General features: G+C 40.4%; 1 protein-coding gene across 1 annotated transcript in view; it reads left to right on the plus strand.

The window, feature by feature from the left end:
* LOC141787582 (synaptosomal-associated protein 25-A-like) overlaps positions 1–19,299 on the plus strand; it is a 56,232-nt gene that overhangs the window by 6,858 nt on the left and 30,075 nt on the right. The window contains exons 2-3 of the mRNA XM_074666088.1: positions 17,523–17,629; positions 18,932–18,973. Of these exons, the coding sequence (XP_074522189.1) occupies positions 17,558–17,629; positions 18,932–18,973 (114 nt within the window). The 5' untranslated portion in view covers positions 17,523–17,557. The remainder of the gene's footprint in view (positions 1–17,522; positions 17,630–18,931; positions 18,974–19,299) is intronic.

A 19,299-nucleotide genomic window follows, 5' to 3' on the forward strand; every position in this document is an offset into this window, starting at 1 on the left:
GGCTCAGAAAAGCCTTTTAGCTCCCAAATTAGTTCTTTGTACTTCCATTTCAGCTACTAAAAGAGCTTGCTCCAGCCAAGACATTCAAAGCCACCAACACCACACTGCTCACTGCCATTTTTAAAATTGAGGAACGTCTCTAGTTGCGTCCTACTTCATATCTGAGCATGCGCTGAAAGAACGCACACTGACAACTTTTCATTTGATCGAATACATGATACCTCAATCGGTTTTGGGGAAAGGAATATTTCACCCCTGTGAAATCTATTAAATGTCTATTCGGATTGGCACTTTTCTTTCAGAATGAGGTGTATACAAAGGTTAAAGTATTTCAGTTTGAGCAAATAAACCGAATGCATGCGGAATATTTGGGTCCATGTATACGTGGCTACTGTCCCTCTGACAACCATGTTGTAGCTAGTCATGCACAGCTTAAAGGTATCTTTTTTCCCCTCACACTGGTGTTTCAGAGCAGTGGTTTTCAAAGTGGGGGCTGTTAGGGGGGAAGGGAAAAATAGGATCTCATTATTATTGTTATTATTATTATTATCTATTTTTTATTGTATTCCATTTTTTTATAACCATTTGTCCTAAACATACAACAGGTAAAGTGCCATGACCGTTGGATTCTTGTGTTTCCGATTGTACCTAACCGCACCGTTGGCGTGATGATGTCATAATCCGTGTCGACTTGGCGGTTTGTGCCAAATATAAAGCTATCTGAAAAACTGAACTAAACTTTGAGGCTCTTTCCCTGCAGAGTCATAGAGACTAGACTTAAGTCAGACGCAAAATTGACGACTTGCAACTCGACTCGACTTGAGTGTAAAAAACTTGAGACTCGACTTGACTTGAAAGACAGTGACTTCAGGCTTGACTCGACTTGAGACAAGCTGAGTTGGACGACTCGTAGCATGCTCACCACACTATAGGTTCACACTTTTATTGATTGATTAATTGGAGACAGGTGTGTGGTGAGATCACAAGCACCCAAGCAACCAATGGGCAAACACAACACAGTGCGGTTGTTAGCTAATAACGACGGCTGTCCCCAAGCCTGTAGCTAGTTCTGCTGCTCCAAAAGTAGAGCAGTTTGCAATTAAAAACTTCCACTCGAATGGAAAAAGAAGGAACGCACAATGCAAGATATGCAACGCTAAAATAAAGGAAAAAGAGAGAACAACGTCCAACTTTATCCACCACTTAAAGACTGAGCATGAAGCCAAGGAAGTGAAACCAAGCTAACACTATTAGAAGTGTGTGTGTGTGTGTGTGTGTGTGTGTGTGTGTGCTCGTGTGTGTGTTGGGAATATGTTTGTCAATTGTATTTGTCAATTGTTGCTAATAATAAGACAATTTCACTCAACACTGCCGCAAACATTGACATGGGCTACTGTAGCCTATGTTACTGCATAAATGATACCCATTCATGGCAGCAAGCCCCCGTCTTCCAACACTTTATCACTCTTCATATCAAACATCCAGTTGTGACTCATCAGCAGAGTAAATAACTCCCACGCTAAACCTTTATTCCTTTTCATTTAGCCTCCGATAAGTTTTTCCTCTAGCTATAGTTTCATTTAGTCCACTCTGTTATTCTTTTGGAAGGTAGATAAAGGACCCTTTGCCAGCAAAAGAAATGCAAGTGGCCAGGCACTTTAGGCAGCTAAATTTGTGCCTGATGATAAATGACATATTAAAGTATAATTAAACCTCTCCATTATAATATTAAAATATATGGTTTGATCTATGCAGGGTTGCAGACCAATCTGCATGGTATTTCTTGATATTTACTGTAGGAAGATAAGGTTTCTATCTTCAAATTATATACCTGAGATATAACCATTGACTCGACTCGACAACCTTGTGACTTGAGTCGACTTGAATTGACAAGCTTTGTGACTCGACTTCAGACTTGGAGCAAATGACTTGCTACTTGCTTGGGACTCTGGTCGGAGGGAGTCGTACAATTGTCTGTTCCCCTGTCTAACTACTGGCTACATATGAGAAAGGAGTATCCCACCTTGGCTGACAGAGCCCTGAAATGCCTTCTACCTTTTGCAACAACCTACTTGTGTGAGTCTGGCTTTTGTTAAAAATAAGAAAAATAGGGAATAAATAAAATAAGTAATGCCCATAGTTGTCAATCAATGCATCAGCTGACATGTGCCCAGCTCTTCATCTGGGCTACAGATAATTCTTGAATTTATAGAAAGAATAGAAATAGAATAGAAAATACTTTATTTATCCCCGAGGGGAAATTCAGGAGTCACAGCAGCAATCAAGAAAAAAGAAGTAAGAAAGTGTATAAAAAGTGCAAAAAGGTCCACAAGAAAATAGATGACGACATCCAGTCCACCACTCTCCAGCCCAGCCAGTCTCCACCTCCACAGGGTCCAGGACTGAGCCTCCCCAGCAGTCTGTTCAGTCTCTGTCTCCTGGATCCTGTCTGCTCACAGCAGGCGAAGCTCCTCCAATGTGGTGCCGGCGTCCGATGTCAGCTTCGTCAGCCACGTCCGTGAACAGCACGATGCCACTCTGCCCTCTGCCACTGGGCCAGCACGGCTAGCTCATCCATCCCACCAGAGAAAGATCCCAGGAAGGACAGGTCCACGCCGTCACCTCCCAGCTCACACCCCAGAACCAGCACATCGTCCTCACCTCCTTCTCCTCATCGTCCATTGGCATACTACAGGCTGCTAACAACTAATTTCACGTGTAAACAATGTAGCCATGGTTACATGTAGGATCTCCAGACAAACACAGGAGAGAAGTAGTAAAAATATCGCTGAAGCCACAAAAAGTTTGGTGTCCATGACCAACAATGAACCATACAAAATAATGATCCACTCCAAATACAAAGATTAAGAAAAAGAGACGAAAAAATTACAAGAAACGGACAAAGACTAGAGAGCTGCTGCAACAGGCAGCTATTTGGGCAGCGCCTAGTAATGAAAACTGAATTGGATTAACTGTCAAATGATGAACGTGAGGAAAATATGAAAAAAGTGTTTAATACACAGAAATGTCTTCTGAACACATCATGATCTAAGATACTGCAATTGCAAAATGTAACTGTCGTCTTTTTGTCTGGATTTTCAGTGCCGTGGTTGAATGAGGATGTAATATTTACATTTCTCAGCTTTAGTTTGGACATTCAAGTGGTTTTGTGTTCTTATGTGTGTCAGACTGACAAAGGATGTTAGTGTACTCCAAGATTTATGCAGTCGTGTGTGAGTGTGTGTGAGCGTGTGTGAGTGTGTGTGAGTGGGCGTTTGTGTGTCGGTGGATGTATGGTGTATTAGCAGTCAGGCATGAAGTGCTGGTTGTGCTGTCTGAATAGTTTAGCCCTCAGGCCCCCATCATGCTCTGTGGCCGGTCACGTCTTGACATATGTGTACACTGCTTATAGGTCAGCACGGATTAACTGTACGAGCATGACTGTTGTTGTCTGTGAGAAAGCTTCACACGGTAAATATTTCAAATGCGTATCATTGAAATAAAACTTATGACTGAATTGAATAATAAATATTTTTTTATTATGAACAGATGTGTAATAAAAGTTATTACTCCACAGAGGTTAAAGCTTCCGGTCCTTGGTTTGAGAGTGTGACAGATAACACGCAGGAGCAGTTTAAAGGTCAGTGCTCCAGCCTCATTTGGTCCATGTCAAAGTGTTCAACACAGCTTTCATTAGCCTCTGGGTCAATAGTGCCGTGTTTAATACAGTTTGTTGTGCTTGGAGACGAGAGACATTATGAATATACTGAATAAACAATGCACTGAATGAAAAATGTAAGCAGTGGAAAAGATGAACCATGGTGTGAATTCCTCTATGACTTCTCAGATATTAAAAGCTTCGTTAAAAGGCACTGTGTCAACTTTATGTTTTTTTAAAGTAGTCTCACAGACCTTTAATTTGACTCCATCAAAGACCCTGCAGGACAGAATTGTCAACACAAAACTCAAGCAGGGAAATGATACCCTGTAATAATCCATCACCCCCTCATTGTGTTGGCTTCACTAATGTGATATGAAGGATGTCATTGAATTTACGATGTTATATTTGAAGTGTCAGCAGGTACTTTGCCCTCCTGAGTGTGTATGTGACAGATGTGATTATGTATATGAAGCTCAGCTTGCTCCTGAGCAGACAGGTTAGAGTGGACTGACTTTGCCTCAGTGAAAACAATCAGAGGACATGCTGGAGTGTGTGTTTGTGTGCGTGTATGTGCTCCTCTGTGTGTATGTTTATGTGAATCTGTGCGTGAAGTGGAGGAATGGATATCTGCCTTTTCATCTCAGCAGCCTTTGTGGTAAAATGTTTTTCCAGAGAAAGATCTGCAGCTCCTCTCCACTGCATTAGTGTGTGATCTATTTTCAGACTCCAACTTCAACAAAAAAGCGGAAACAAATTAGATCAGAGAAGTGCGGAGCTGACAACTTGACGGCACATGAAAAAGTAACATTTTCCACATTGGACTTTCTATAAATAAAGATGGACTTTGATATTGGTATGGTTGTCTGCTGGTCCACTTCTGGTTGGGTGGGGTGAGGACTCATCTCTGTTTATAGACTGTTGGCGTTCTGGTGTCTGTTTAGAGTAAATATGAAGTTAGAGTAGTACTGGCTAAGAATATATCAGCAGGGTTTGATGTTTGCAGACAAACAGTCTGTGTGAAGAGCCGAAGCAGAAAGTGTTGACCTACCAGCTCCCTTCTCTGACCATTTATTTACTTCTACAAACAGATTTCTGTGTTCAGCATCAGTGGTTTCAGTTTGAGAGAAACTGCTTGACACTATGTTGAGTCAACCTCTGAATGAACTTATTGAAGTTTTTAACCCAGCCTTAGTTCAACAAGCATTTTAAAACTCACTCACTTTAAATTAAAAAAAAAATACCTCATCACTTTGTTGTCATTTCTGCAGATGTGGATCTTGTTAACAGTGCATCTCTAATTATTTTTGGTTGAATACTGCTGAAGTAAACATGGGTAAAGCCTCTTTATGAGTCACTATTTACAGTGAAACTGAGACTCAACAAGGGCATGCATCCTTATCTTGCTATCACCAATGAGTCCCAGGCATGGGGCAGCATCTGGTTTAGAAAAGTAAAGCCTATGCAGAAGTGCTCAAAGCTGCAGTTCATCAAGTGTCCACTTGAGGCTGGCTGCAGAAAGACTGGAACCATAGACACACCAAGTAGAAATTAGATATTAAAAAAACCTGTTCACAGCCTGGTTCAAGAAACAGCTTAGGTCTGAATCACCTAATTTCGCACACTCTGTATGGGAAGTGATTTTTTTTTAACCCAGTGGTTTAAGAGATAAGATTTGTCCAATCAGAGGCACAGCTTACATGACTGACAGGTACGTAGCCGTGTAGCTATTAGTAAGGAGACTCAAAGCCTGCCTCTTGAATCAGCATCTCCAATATGACCTCCAACAACGATTGGCTTCATTACTCAGTATCAGGAACAGACAGATTACGTCGTGTAGACTACCATGTATTATACAGCCTATACTCCCAGGGTTGATTGTATTCATGGACAAAATTAGAGATGCAGCTTTTATATATCCTCAGTTATTGATCTTTTGAAAATATAACTGTCAACTATCAATTGCTCATAAATAAAACCAACGACAATACCAAATTCATTTTTCACACAAATCACATTTCCTGCAGCCACACGTTACATTCAGCTGACTTTACTGAATGTGTATTTTCTGCGAAATGAGAACTCAACAGAGAAATATGTCTCCCTTAAGAAAAAACATGTCTGCACGGTCAGGTGTCAGTCAGGAGAGAAACTTGTTTGTAATTAGGCCCTGTTTAAAAAAAAAAAAGAAAAAGAAGAAGAAAAAAAAAACTGTCCAAAAAGAGCTCATGCAAACCTGGGACACACCCCCAGACCTAAGCTGAGCATCTGTGCTGTTCTGTTAAAACAGTGAATATGAACAAATGAGTGCTCCTGCATGATGTTTAGCTGAATATGGTTGTTCAAATTATCATCAGTCAGTATATGAAAGGAGGTCATCCATCTGAAGAAAACAAAAAAGGTTGCACTCTGTTTGAGTGTCAGGACCCCGTGTGACCGGACTTGGACTGGACCTCTGATGGCTCTGAGTTGAACACTGACTCAGGGCTAGAGGAGGTGGCTGCAGCACTTCTCTTAAAAACAGATTCTGATGTTAGGAAGTCATTAATCAAGTCTTCTGATGTGGCTTTTATCCCTCTCTGTGTGCACTTTATCACTTAAACTGCTACGTAACTACTCTGAGCTGGAGATAAAGTCTATGGAACACACACACTGTACACACACTGTACACACACTGTACATACATTTATTAGAGGAGACACATGAGCCTGTGCAGACACATGTATGTACAGTCCACACACACACTGTATGGACTGTGTGTTCTCAAACTATATCTGACACTCACTCACTCACACACACACACACACACACACACACACACACACACACACACACACACACACACACACACACTCACACACACACACACACACACACACACACACACACACACACACACACACACACACACACACACACACACACACACACACGGACTCACACATGCTGCTGTTTCTTTGATAATGTTGACCTGACTCAATCCAGTGAATAATGAAACATGGTGCTGCTTTGATGTGATAAAATGTTAAACCCATCCATACTGACACACACACACACACACACACACACACACACACACACACACACACACACACACACACACACACACACACACACACACACTGTAGCTATATGTGTATACCCACACACACACACGCTGTTTTAACAGTAGCATGACATGATGAGTTTGAGGTTTGTAATTTTGTCTTAAATTGACCAAAGAGACAAATTGGCCACTTGTGGCCTGTCTGTGTCATAATTACAGAGATTAACATGAAGTCATAATTATGAAGTTTTAGCTGCAGCCTCTTTTAGCCACTGTTGGACTACATTTGAAAAAGGCTGCATAGATTAAAGAGGAGAGGTCAAGTCTGGTGCAAATAGAGGAGGGAGTGAGGGACTAGGAGGATGTCTTCTTTCAGCATCTTTAACATCACCTTAATGTAGCTCCAGTGTTTTAGATTCAACACAGATTCTACTTCACTATGCAGCTGTGTTCATACTTGATTCTGATTTATCATTAAACAGCAACACCTCATGAATCAATCTGTTATTTCTTGATAGCAGACTGCTGACACAGAGAACAAACCTCTGCTGTAGCATCTGATCACAGTCTGTGAAAAACTGTTTGAGTTCACTTATGGTGTAAAAAAACAGGAGACAAAGGGAGACAAAAACAACAGAAAGGTTAAAGAGTAAAAAAAAAAAGATGGGGCTATTTAACCCTTTAGTTCTAGGACCTTAAGTTCCAGGAACTTCAATTCTAAAGGCACCTTAAAAGACCCAGTCATAAACATTGTGATCCAAACAATGATCCATCACATTTCCTTTTAATGGAACAAGTCACTTTAACCCAGCACTAAATTATGTGTTTATATCACAATATATTTAGCAGAATATATTATCATGAAGAATATATTTTGATTTCAGCTTTCTTTAATGTTGTTTAGTCTGATGGCAATGTTTGTAAGCATGGGGTGGATTATGAACTGCTGATGCCAGTCTGGTCTGAGAATTGGCCGGCCGGGGCACTGTTACCATTAAAGCGCTACCAGATGCTGAATCTGAAAGACAGCATATTTTTAACAGTAAAAATGAATCATTTTCAAATCAGTTAAATCTTTTTAAATTGGATTAGTATCCATTTATTTGAATATTTTGTTGGTAACTGAGTAGTTACTGTCATAATGTTAGGTAATACATAATAACAAACATTATCCCTGTCCAAACAGCTCACTCATCATCATTTTCCCCTGACATATCGTCCCTCCAGAAACCTGCTTCCTGCTGACTTCATTCTTTCTGTTTGCTTGTGTTAGAATAACAAGAGGAAAAGCTCATTATAGAGACAGAAAGTCTTTATTTTCAGTCACACTGTGCCCACCGTCTCATTTCCCACCGCCTCTCTAACTAATCCATAAAAACAAATGCATGAAAGTGAGAGAAGTGAGGCAGATATCCTAAAAATCCCCCAGATTTAGGTTAGTGCTTCTATAAGCCCGTGAGAAACATCGAGCTGAACAACTGGCAGGCTGACCTGGTTTCTCTCACCGTGAGTTTCCTGATGTCCTACTTCCCTCACAAACATTGTTTATCTCAACTGAACACAGGGCTTGATTGATAGCCGCTCCGCGGTTTAAGGCAGTTTGTCACGGCAGGCTGACGGTCTGTTACAGGGGATACTAGACAGGTGATGCCATCGCTTTTATCATGAATCTCTTATGAGTTTAGTGAAAGAAATAATAGAAGATCTCTTCAGTGTAAAACCAAGCTGCTGGTACTTTTTCCTCAATCTACAAAGAAGATTTTTTTTTTTTTAATGAGCATTTCTGAAACATCTCTTTGGATATTAGGTTGGATCTGATTAGTTGTATGATCAGGTTGATGCTCAAGAATCTTATTTCTATGGATCTTCTGTCTCCATCAGGTGGATAATTCTGTCTTAAAAATCTTAATGAACATCCCCAGCAGTGCTCCATTTGAGGTCATGTCATGTTGAGCATTGGTGGTTAGCAATACAATACAAACAGTACAAACAACACAAGATTGGAGAGTAGATGTAGTATGCTAGCTGCAGCCTACTGCATCCCAGGTAAAGACTTTCTCAAAGTAAAACCACAGTCGCTTCTTTGCTGTCAGTGAGCGCACACAAAGACATGCAGCCTTCTCCACTTCTTTTTATTCTTTCAGCTTTCAGAGTGGAATTTTCCATTTGTTTCCTCTGACAGGATTTTTCTTTGTGCCTGAAATAGCTTTTCATTGGATTCCTCCACGATTGAGGCTGTGTAGCCGTGTAGCTGTGTGATAATCATGTCAGCCTGTGACAGTGCTAATCCAGTCCCCTTCTGGAGCTGCGAGCCAAACTGTACGCTGCTTTGTTTTACTGCGCCTTGTTATCCTGAGACACTCACCTGGTGCAGATGATTGAGGTGATGGTAGCCTGTGAGGTGTGCTGAAGATTGATGTGACAGGTGATGTCAGAAACTGACAGACAGATACACACACACAAAAAAAAAAAAAAAATCAAGGACGAAAGTGTTGATGAAACAGACAGGATTTGGTCTGAAAATAAATGCATCAATAACAACGTCTGTCTTGTTTTAGTCACATTAAATGCAGGTTGTGCTGTGTTTCTGCTCCTCCTCCTTGTTGTGCTTGTTTAGGTCATGTCCTGGCTCTCATCTTCTCATGTTTCCACATCTCCATTTAACAACCCAATAATCTGATCAATAATTCATTGCTGCCCTTTAATGTCTCCCTTTAAGTCAATATTCTTCCATCATGTTTCGACTCTGCACCTCTTAAAACACCTTGTCTCAGCACCATTAGCTGCATGTCTTCTTGATATGTTGATGCTGTTACGGTAGTTTGTGTAGCTATACCCTAATAGCCTGTCACCCAGCCCTGATCCTTCCAAAGTCAGTATTATTTTATCTGATTCTTTACTTCACTCAAAGCAAAGAAAGTTTTATGATTGCTTCTTATATTTGAATAAAGTATCCACTTTCCACCACATGAAGTGTAAACTTTCAGAAAAAGGAGGTGAAGTGAAACAAAGAAAGCAGGAGAGAAGAGACAGAGTCAGAGGACAGAGAGAGTGTGTGTGTGAGTGCGAGGAGGGAAAACAGAGGAGAGTAAATCCTCTTTCCCAGCTGACTTTAATCTCTGTGCAGGCTGAGCCCTGCAGTCCAGGCCTTACAGCAGCCATCAGTCCAGACGATTGACAGCCAGCAGGGCCCACAGGTGGGGGATGGGGACGGCCGGACCTTGTGTTATGTCAGCTCCTCTGTGGTCTGTCTATGAAACATGTTAAGCATGCTAAGAAGGAAATGACTTTCATGGATGCTGACATTGGGAGGAGAGGAAGAAGTCTCAGTGGGCTGATTAATATTTAAAGCTGATTGATATGTTTTAGAGTCACTGTAGAGATTTTGGGGCAGAAAGGAGTCAAGAAACATGAGTTTTGTATTTTGTCTTCAAACCTTATCAACAACTCAAAATGCTGAATGAACAGTAAACTGGGAACAACTCAATTATTATATCAACTTATTAATTTGGGCTATTTTTAATTAAATCTGATAAAAGTAAGAGAGACGACAGAAAAAGTTGTTTGATCAAATTTCTGTCCAAAGTTGAGGTTGCTAAAGTTGCAGAGACCCAGCAGACTTTTACTTCAAAGTCCAGATGAAGCTGAGATTATCCAGCTGAGCTAACATGACTGCAACAGAGTTTCTATGATTAGTCCACATTGTCGACAAAAACTGATGACAGAATTAAAATCTATTAAGTTAAGCTGTTAGTTGCATCTTTACCGTTCTGCTCTGCGTGTGGACGAAATGCCACCTAGAGATAAGGTGTTGGAAAATAGCGGAGGGAGATACAACACCTCTGCATTTTATTCTCCTGTTTTGCTGTTTTACAGTCAACCACCTTACTACGGGAGTAAAGATTCTCCAATCTGAATTGTTTGTCAATTCTAACATTAAAAAATCTATTTTAACTGTGATTAAGGTGACATAAGTTTTTCTGTATTGTCTTGCAAACTGTTCTCAGTATCTTCAGTTTTGCAAGACAGCTGTTGAACTTTCCCTTTTGACAACAGAAACACCAGTGTAGAGATCTGGTCAGGGAACTTTAGGTCACTCACTCGTTCAAAGAATTCAAAGAATTCAAGAATTCAAAGTCTCCCCCTTAGAAATCAAGTGGTGGAATAAATTTGAAGGTTAGAAAACTTCACACAACCCTGCATGTCTGTAAGTTTTATCCAGTCCATGAAGGTAGATGCCCCAAGAAGCCAAGATGTCTGTGGAAGTTGGTACAAGTTTTCATCATGTCACCTTCCTGCCTGTCATGAGACACCTGGATATGGACGTGTGGTCAAGGCTTTTCTTTATTTCAGAATGAGTTTGTAAAAATTTGTCTGTAAAAGGTTACCCAGTAATAATGTGACTAGGGATGGGTATCGAATCAGGTACTTTTATAGGTACCGACCGAATTCTGTCAAAAGTACCGGGTACCGATTCACATAAAATCAAAAGGTACCATGTTTAGGTACCTAAATGCATCCTTGTGACTGTGAGGGAGTGGAAGAGTTGGCGATTTTCCATGCTGGGTATGAACACAGCATTGCAAGGTAAAATGTAGAATAAATATGTTAAATTGAAGAAAACATCTTTTTTATTCATAAATAAATTGATATTTTTTACCACAAGAACAAAAAAGGTACCGAAAATTGGTATCGTTGAGTACCGGTACCAATTGCCAGGTACCGGGTATCGGTACCATATCGTTTCACACGTGAAAGGTACCCATCCCTAAATGTGACTTAGGATACATTTATCTTTTTACAGTGAACTGAACCAAATCAAGATAACCAAAGTTGTAAACAATCTGATGAACCTTGTTTTATTTCAGGTCAACGCCATGTTGTCATCCATACAGCACTTTGATTGGTGCTTCAGGTTTTCAAAAGTTTCTGGACTCCCCTGAATGTTCTGAATATTATCTAAGTTATCATTGCTCAGAGGGTGAATTCCTCTCTTTTTAAGACATCCTTATGGGTTTTTATATCTTTGTTTGGACACAGGTTGATAGATTTAGTGAAAAGCTGTTAAGGGAGAATGGGGAACAACATGGCCCTAAAAAGTCACAGCTCAGAACCAAATCCATGTCCCCTGCTTTGAGAACTGTAGCTTCTTTATGTAAATGCTATATCCTCAAAGCCAAACCAGCCCTCTCAGGATCTAATACATGTAGAAATCATAAATCAGCTTCACTTTTTGATTAACGTTTCACCACTGCTCAAACACTTGCATTTATTCATCTCTGTGTCCACGATCACCTGTACTGCTGGAGGACTCAGCACTAGGTCCCCTAACAGCAGCAGAGGGATGCACAAAGGGACTGGGGTGTTTTAAAAGGAGTCACAGAAATGCAGGACGTGTGCACAGAAGGAAGAGGAGGAGGAGGAGATAGATACAGCTATTCCACACAGTATTGATTGGTGGGGGTGGAGGTTTTAAGGTCACAGGTGAACAGCTGTTCCATCAGGGACTCGTGGAGGGAGCAAATTACTGACAATAAAATGAAAGGACACTGAAAGGCTGAATAAATTTCAGCTCTGTAAAAGAAACCACCATCAGCATTTGAGGTTTGAAAAAACAGACTGCACCCTGCTGTGTGTTTACAGATGTTTTGGTGCAGCAGCATGTCCACCCGCTGAGCCCTGCTACTTAGCACAAGTGACGAGTGGATTTAAAATCCTCAATTAAACCGCAGTTATCTTTTTAATGGATCTAGCAGCTTGCATCTCATATGGCTATGAACAAAAGCTTGTTTTCTTTAAACACACAAAATGATGCATGCTCTGCTCATAAAGGGTAAAGAAATCTGCTAATCAGATCAGAAAAATTGACTCATTTAGTTCCTTGTATTGAAACATTCTTATTTCAAGAAACAACACAAGTCAATTTTTCATACCTCATTGACAGATTTTACTTTTTTGACTCTTTGAAAACAATTCAGGCCACATTTTTCTTTTAATATCTTGAAATAAAACATATTTTCTGGACTTTCTTAGGTAACTGTGGCTCATGATAGACAATTTAATGAAGAATAAGACATAAAGGAAAGCTTAGGTTCAGTTTTTGCAGGGCAGAGTTCAGTTTCTGTCATGAGGCATTCACCCTGTTCACAGAAAATCCATCAGCAAGTTTTTATAAAGTGATGAAGTCAAAATAAGATTAGTTTAGGTCTGTTTCCATTCTGCATGAGTCTGCCTCCAGAAGTTTGTCTCTTACACACCTCATAGCCTCGTCTCTCCTGTCTTGTTTACCTGTAACGTAGCTGATCTATGAGCTGAAGCTTTTCCTTCTGTTTCACTCGTTGTTGGGAGCTTTGGATTACAGCATCAGCCAAATGGCTCAAATGTAAAATGTCACCATAAATATTTTACTTTGTACCCGGCACAGCAGACAAACGCACACTCGCAGACCCACCCACACACACACACACACACACACACACACACACACACACACACACACACACACACACACACACACACACACACACATACACACACACACAGGCGGAGCAACGCCATAAAAAACTGAGACGCACTTTGAAAAGGGTGGGTTTTTTTCCTACCCTCCATCTCTTTTCCCGGCACATGTTCAATTATTAAGCGGCCTGACGACTCCGCCGGGACGGAGGCAGAGAGAGACAGACAGACGGTGGTGCAGAGAGAGGAGATATTTGATCATAATCCAGCTGTGACTCTGACCAGCTCAGGTCTATATCCAGCTCAGAGACCTTCGAACTGGGACTGATCGATGCATAACACAGGACGATGGGAGCGCTAACTTTTTGGGTTTCCAATCTGGTGCATCCACAAATTTACCCAGACACCTTTGCTGTTTTGTTGCAGGAAGTCTTAACATCAGCTGCTGTATACCCTGACTCTATGGAAGAAGCTCACAGAAAGCCTGCAAACAACAGTTAATGAATAAAAAGTATGTTTTTTATTTCATCGTGCTGTAGCAGAGTAACATGACTCCCCTCTCGTGCAGCTCTAGCGCATGATTGAGTCAAAAACTCAGCGCTTCCTCAGTCCCCTGGTTGCTCTGTATATTTCAGCAGATTAGATTACATAAAGCTTTAATGATCCTGAGCTGAAAGCTGCGGGATGGTTAAATTTATATCAAATTACAACAAAGTCACTGAAATCATGTGAGCAATAGAAACAAAAGCCTTTTGGAATCACAAACAACCTGTGATTGGACCAGATCAGAACATTTGCCTCATTAAAGTTTTTCTGCTGCTTCATCCTGAACACCAGCAGCAGCAGCATGTCGCTCTGTCAGCCTGCAGAGTAACAGCCACATACATATTTGATGGACCATACCTCCGCTGTGTGTGTGGCTGCATGAAAAACTGTCTGGCAGCGCGTCAGAGGAACAAAAATAGACCCTGTATCTGTCCTGATCCTCTTCCTTCAAACTGCTGGAGTGATGGAGCGCCTCCTCAGTCGTTCATTTTGATTCACTGTTGATCCCCGAGGAGGAAATTCAGGGTCGTCAGGGTCACAGGCTTGATCAGGGAGAGTGTGTAGTGGTGATGTAGTGTGTTTCCTGTGTTTATACACTCTGTTGGTGCGTGTGAGGCTCCAGCTGTAAACACAAGCAGAACCTATTTACCCCCAGTGTTCAGCACAGTAAATTATGCATCACTTGTGCTTATGAAACAAAAATTTTGCACTTCATGTAAGCTCAGTCAACAGCTGGTGCCCTTTTTAAATCTCAAAATCTGCAAACATTGTTTCATCTCTTCTGCTGATGGCCCTTTCTTTTTTCTGTGCTGCTGGCAGTGACAGAGCATGCATGACACAGGCTTTATTTCACTAGCTAATGAGGTCAAACAGGGTTTTCATGAAGACAAATGGGCTGTGACTCCCGTAATAAACAAAACACATACAAAAAAGCAAAACAAAAACTTTGAGAGAAAAAACTCTTGCACATTACAGACAAAACACAAACCATCAAAACAGCTGCACTAGATTAAAAAAACTGCAAATCTAACTATCATAATGAACATTTGAATTGTGGGAGGTGTTATTTAAAGGCCTTTATTAGCGCCAGGTGTTAAGAAACAGAGGCCAAAAGGCCAGCAGAAGTGTTAGCAGGTTGTTTTCTTGCTGGGTGGCGTCCTGAGGTCAGACTGGTCCACAGATCAGCACTAAACTGCTTCTCACTCCCAGCATCATTCAGCTGTGTCACATCACCTCACACACCAACCTGAACTGCAAGCTGCAAGCTGCAAGGCTTTAGGAGAAGCTAAAAACTTTTCCTCATCTGCGTCTTCACTCCTCCTCCACACAAAATAGATCCAGTGTGTGAAATTGTGCTACCTCAGGGCTTAGCAGTGGTATATATTCTATGTTCCCCGCTGTCACAGTGCAACCTCTCCAACCCAAAGGTAAACACGCACAGGAAAGAACACCAATGACCATTTCTTCTAATAATATTTGTGTTAAACTATGAAAAGGTAGCTTGTTAGCTTCTGTCAGCTGTCCTCTCCTGCTGTAAAGAGCTTCCAGCTCAAAACCAGGAAATGTCAAACAGAACTGCAGCTTGTCTACAGCTCTACAGTTTCATTTAGCAGATACTTTTGTCCAAAGCGACATACAACACAAGCAAGAATTTAGACAGAAGGAAAAACCTTGCTAGTGCAACAAAGTGCTACGAGCCATTTGGCTGCAGCTGCTGCCATTAAGTGTCGGATTTTTTTTTTCTTAAATAACGTAGAATAAATTTGTCAACTAACCACAATCAATTGCTGCAACAGTATACTTCAACCTTCAACAACGTTTAGTAATTAGTGCTGAAAATCCACTAAGAGCTGGTCTGAGACCTTCTGTCTCATTCTACCCCTGAGGACAAAGAGGAGAAGGGTCAGACTAAGTGCCTAAGTGTTCCCTAAACAGATGAGTTTTCAGACATCTCTTAAAAGTAGAAAGGGACTCTGTAGATCGTACAGAGTTAGGTAACTCATTCCGGTTTTTGGGCACAACAAAGGAGAAGAGTCTGGCTAGTGATTTGGAGCTGCGCTGGGCTGGGAGCACCAGGCGTCTTTCACAAGCAGAGAGTAGTGGGCCAGAGGGAGTGTAGACCTGGAAGAGGGACCCCCTGGAAGGCAGGAGACATTCTTGTCAATGTTTTTGTGAGCCAGAAGCCTATCATTGGCTTACTACTCAAACTACTTATACTACTCGTTCAACACGTACCACTTTGCAATTCTACAATTCTACAACTTTATTTAGCAGAAACTTTTGCCCAAAGCGACGTACAACACAAACTCATACTACATTCGCTGTACATACTATTAATACTACTTATCTAAACATATTACTCAAACTACTCTAAATAAACATTTTTGTCATACCACCCATACTATTTATACGACTCGTACTTTTCTCATTCTTCTCATATTATGTGTACTACTCCTCCAGCTCATATTACGCACACTTCAGATACAATGTATACTACCCATACTACACATTCTTTGCATACTACTCATACTCATGATGCAGACACATCCAATGCACACAACAAATTCTACTTTCACTACTCATAATACTCATTCTACACATACCAGTAATACTACTCTGGGGGTGAGTTTTGGCAAAAACCTCAGCATGTGACACCTATCACAATACTTGGGTCATGATACAATAATATTAACAATATCACAATACTGTGATATATTGCAATATTCTATAAAGTTAATTATTTGAGTGAAAACTGCTTTTATGTTTTATTGTGGTTAAAATACAGAAAGTCAGATCCAGTGTTACATACATACATACACTTAGCTTGAAAACATAGTGCATCAAGTTTGTCACATAAACTACTGTGACATTAAACTAATGTTGCAAAAAACTACTGGTTGAAAGACGTGGTCAGTTGGTGAAACTGATAAATGTCACTTGGTGTAACCAATGTTACTTATAAAAAATCTGCACAAAACATGACTTCGATTATTATTTTATCAGTCTGTGAAAATTAAACTTAAAATGATTTTAAACTAACTGATCCAAGAATAGAAAGAAAATATTGATGTTTACAACATCAAAACCCCCATCATCAAGTTAAGGAATAAATTATTTTGATAGACTTTCAGATTATATTTATTACACAGTATATGGGCAACATACATCGGAGTAGCTCTTCAACCCCATCTACCTCAGTGGAGGTGCGGGAGACGTATTGTACTTCCAACTCACCTAAAATATGAATATTTAAAATTAAAAAATCGATATTAAGAGTTGAAATATTGATAACACAGTTTTTTCAGAGCTTGCTGTTCTAGTTAGAGTGTGTTCAGTTTGAGGGTGCTGAGCTGCAAAGGGCCACAGAGTCAGTGTATCTCATTTCCTAAACATTTATATTTTTTTGTTGTTTCACCTTTTTCTTGTCATTTATTTTCTTGCAAGTAATATTTTGTTGTTGTTTTTTTACCCTGGAATTTCAGCCCTGTACTATACATCAAGCTGCTCATGAGTTTTTCTTCACTGGAAATAATAAAACTCATTTGGAGTTGGGATTTTTTCCCTCCATTAGAGCTACCTTTAAGTCTTCTGAAACAATATTCCTGACTACTAAAATCCAATGCTGGTGTAAATACTGTATACAGTGGGCTCATGCTACAAATCTTCCACATGTTTTTCTCACGCTTGGTTATGTGCTCTGAAAAAAAAGGCAGCAGGATGCAAACTACAAGGACGCCTATTAACATGTGCTTTATTTACCTTATGTATGTTCATGCTAACCTCTTTCTCTCTGTCACTGTCATTTTGTCCTTCCAGTTCTTCTTGCTTGAGGTCAACGTTCAACTCTCATCATGGCCGATGAATCAGACATGCGCAATGAGCTGGCCGACCTGCAGACACGCGCCGACCAGATAGCTGATGAGGTACAGTAGCACAAACATTGGATAAACATGCTTAGGCTTCCATCACACACAGATATACATGTTATTTAGTGTTTATCTCTAAAATGATAACACATTACAGTAAGTTAATGCCAGGTACTGCACAGGTTTGTTAGTGTGGAAAGAGGGTTAAAAAAGTATTGAGATAAATTTACATCCAGACAGATCCAACCAGTTGTGCATTGAAAAAAATACAGCCTGATATTATTATTCATGTTTCCTAAGCAACTTGTAGCATGGTTCTTGTTGCTATTTTTTATCCAGAGAGTTGTATTTAATCCAAGTTGCAAGATTTTTACGAGATGAAACAATTTAAATCGCAATTCAGCTCGAAACATTTAGCTCCATCAGCTTCATTTTTGTCACGGGTTTTTGTAAAAATGAAATGCAACTCACCCTGCCTCAGTTGGCAGTTATACTGCAAAAATTGAAATCTAAGTGTTCCTATTTCTAGTAAAAAAAAAAAAAAAAAAATTAAGTCAGTTTAGACTTAATTTGAGCTGCATTGAAGACCTAAATTGCTTTAAAAAATAAATGATATTCAAAAAATAAAAATTAAATGAAAAATACATTTTCAATGGGGGCGAAAAATGTGCTTTTGTGGTAGAGAGTCTTTAACATGACCCTGACTTGTTTTTGTAACTTGTTCTCTAAGTCTCTTCCATCAGTACTGTTTTTTAAGGAAAGGGAGAACTTCACCCTTTTTAATAAGAGGAGGAGAGCTCAGGAAGAGCAGATAATTCTGTGCTGCAGAATAATGGAGCAGCTCAAATGGCCTCATTAAACATTCATGAGCAGATAATGCAAGGCCAAGAGGCTCCATGGACATGATGAGAGAGGGGAGGGCAAAATCAGGAAAGCAAGGAAGGATGGATGGAGGGATGGAAGGAGCAACAGGGGGGAGAGGAGACACAGGAGATGAGGAGATAAGAGAGGGTAGAGGGTGAAATGAATTAAAAAAGAGGGTTTGGTTTAAGCAACGGTCTCAGAGGGATCCTGCCTAGGAGAGAAAGTTAGCAATCAAAAGATAGAATTAGATAATTAATCCTGGGATCAGAGGGGAGAAGAAGAAGAATGAAGGCTAATTATGTGACGTCCAGAAATCTCTGACATATTAGAGGTCTGCTATTTTATTTAACCTTTTAAATGTACAGAACACTCTTTCCAACACTGATGTACTTTCATTACTCAGTAGATGCTGTTACAGGCCATGTGCTGCATGTTGTTGTCCCTTTTCTTAAGGACCCTCAGGTAATTACTGCTCCTCTCTTTTCCTCTCTGCAGTCTTTGGAGAGCACTCGGCGTATGCTGGCTCTGGTCGAGGAGGTGAGTCCAATCATGACACACACATCACATGATGAGAGGCAGCAGAGAGGGACAGAGAACAAACACGTTTTAGAGACATTTACCATCTCTGGTCTTATACCTGATAATAAAAATGGAGCCCACCTTGACGTCAGAGAGCTGAGATGAATGTAGAGTTCCTCCACGTTTGCATGGGTTAAATTCCAGGTGAAGGAGTTTCATTCAGGTTTATCAGGTCATTCATGATTTAAGCTAGCACTTGCTTTGTTGAGCTGTCTGTTTCCATCTTCAGCCTGAACTCTATTGAGGAGAGGTCACTTCAGCTTGAATCATGAATTGATTGTGCT

This window comes from Halichoeres trimaculatus, unplaced genomic scaffold (genome assembly GCF_033239565.1).
Source record: "Halichoeres trimaculatus isolate MK-OKI-2021-1 unplaced genomic scaffold, fHalTri1.1 fHalTri1_scaffold_3, whole genome shotgun sequence".
In the NCBI taxonomy this organism is placed as follows: Eukaryota; Metazoa; Chordata; class Actinopteri; order Labriformes; family Labridae; genus Halichoeres; species Halichoeres trimaculatus.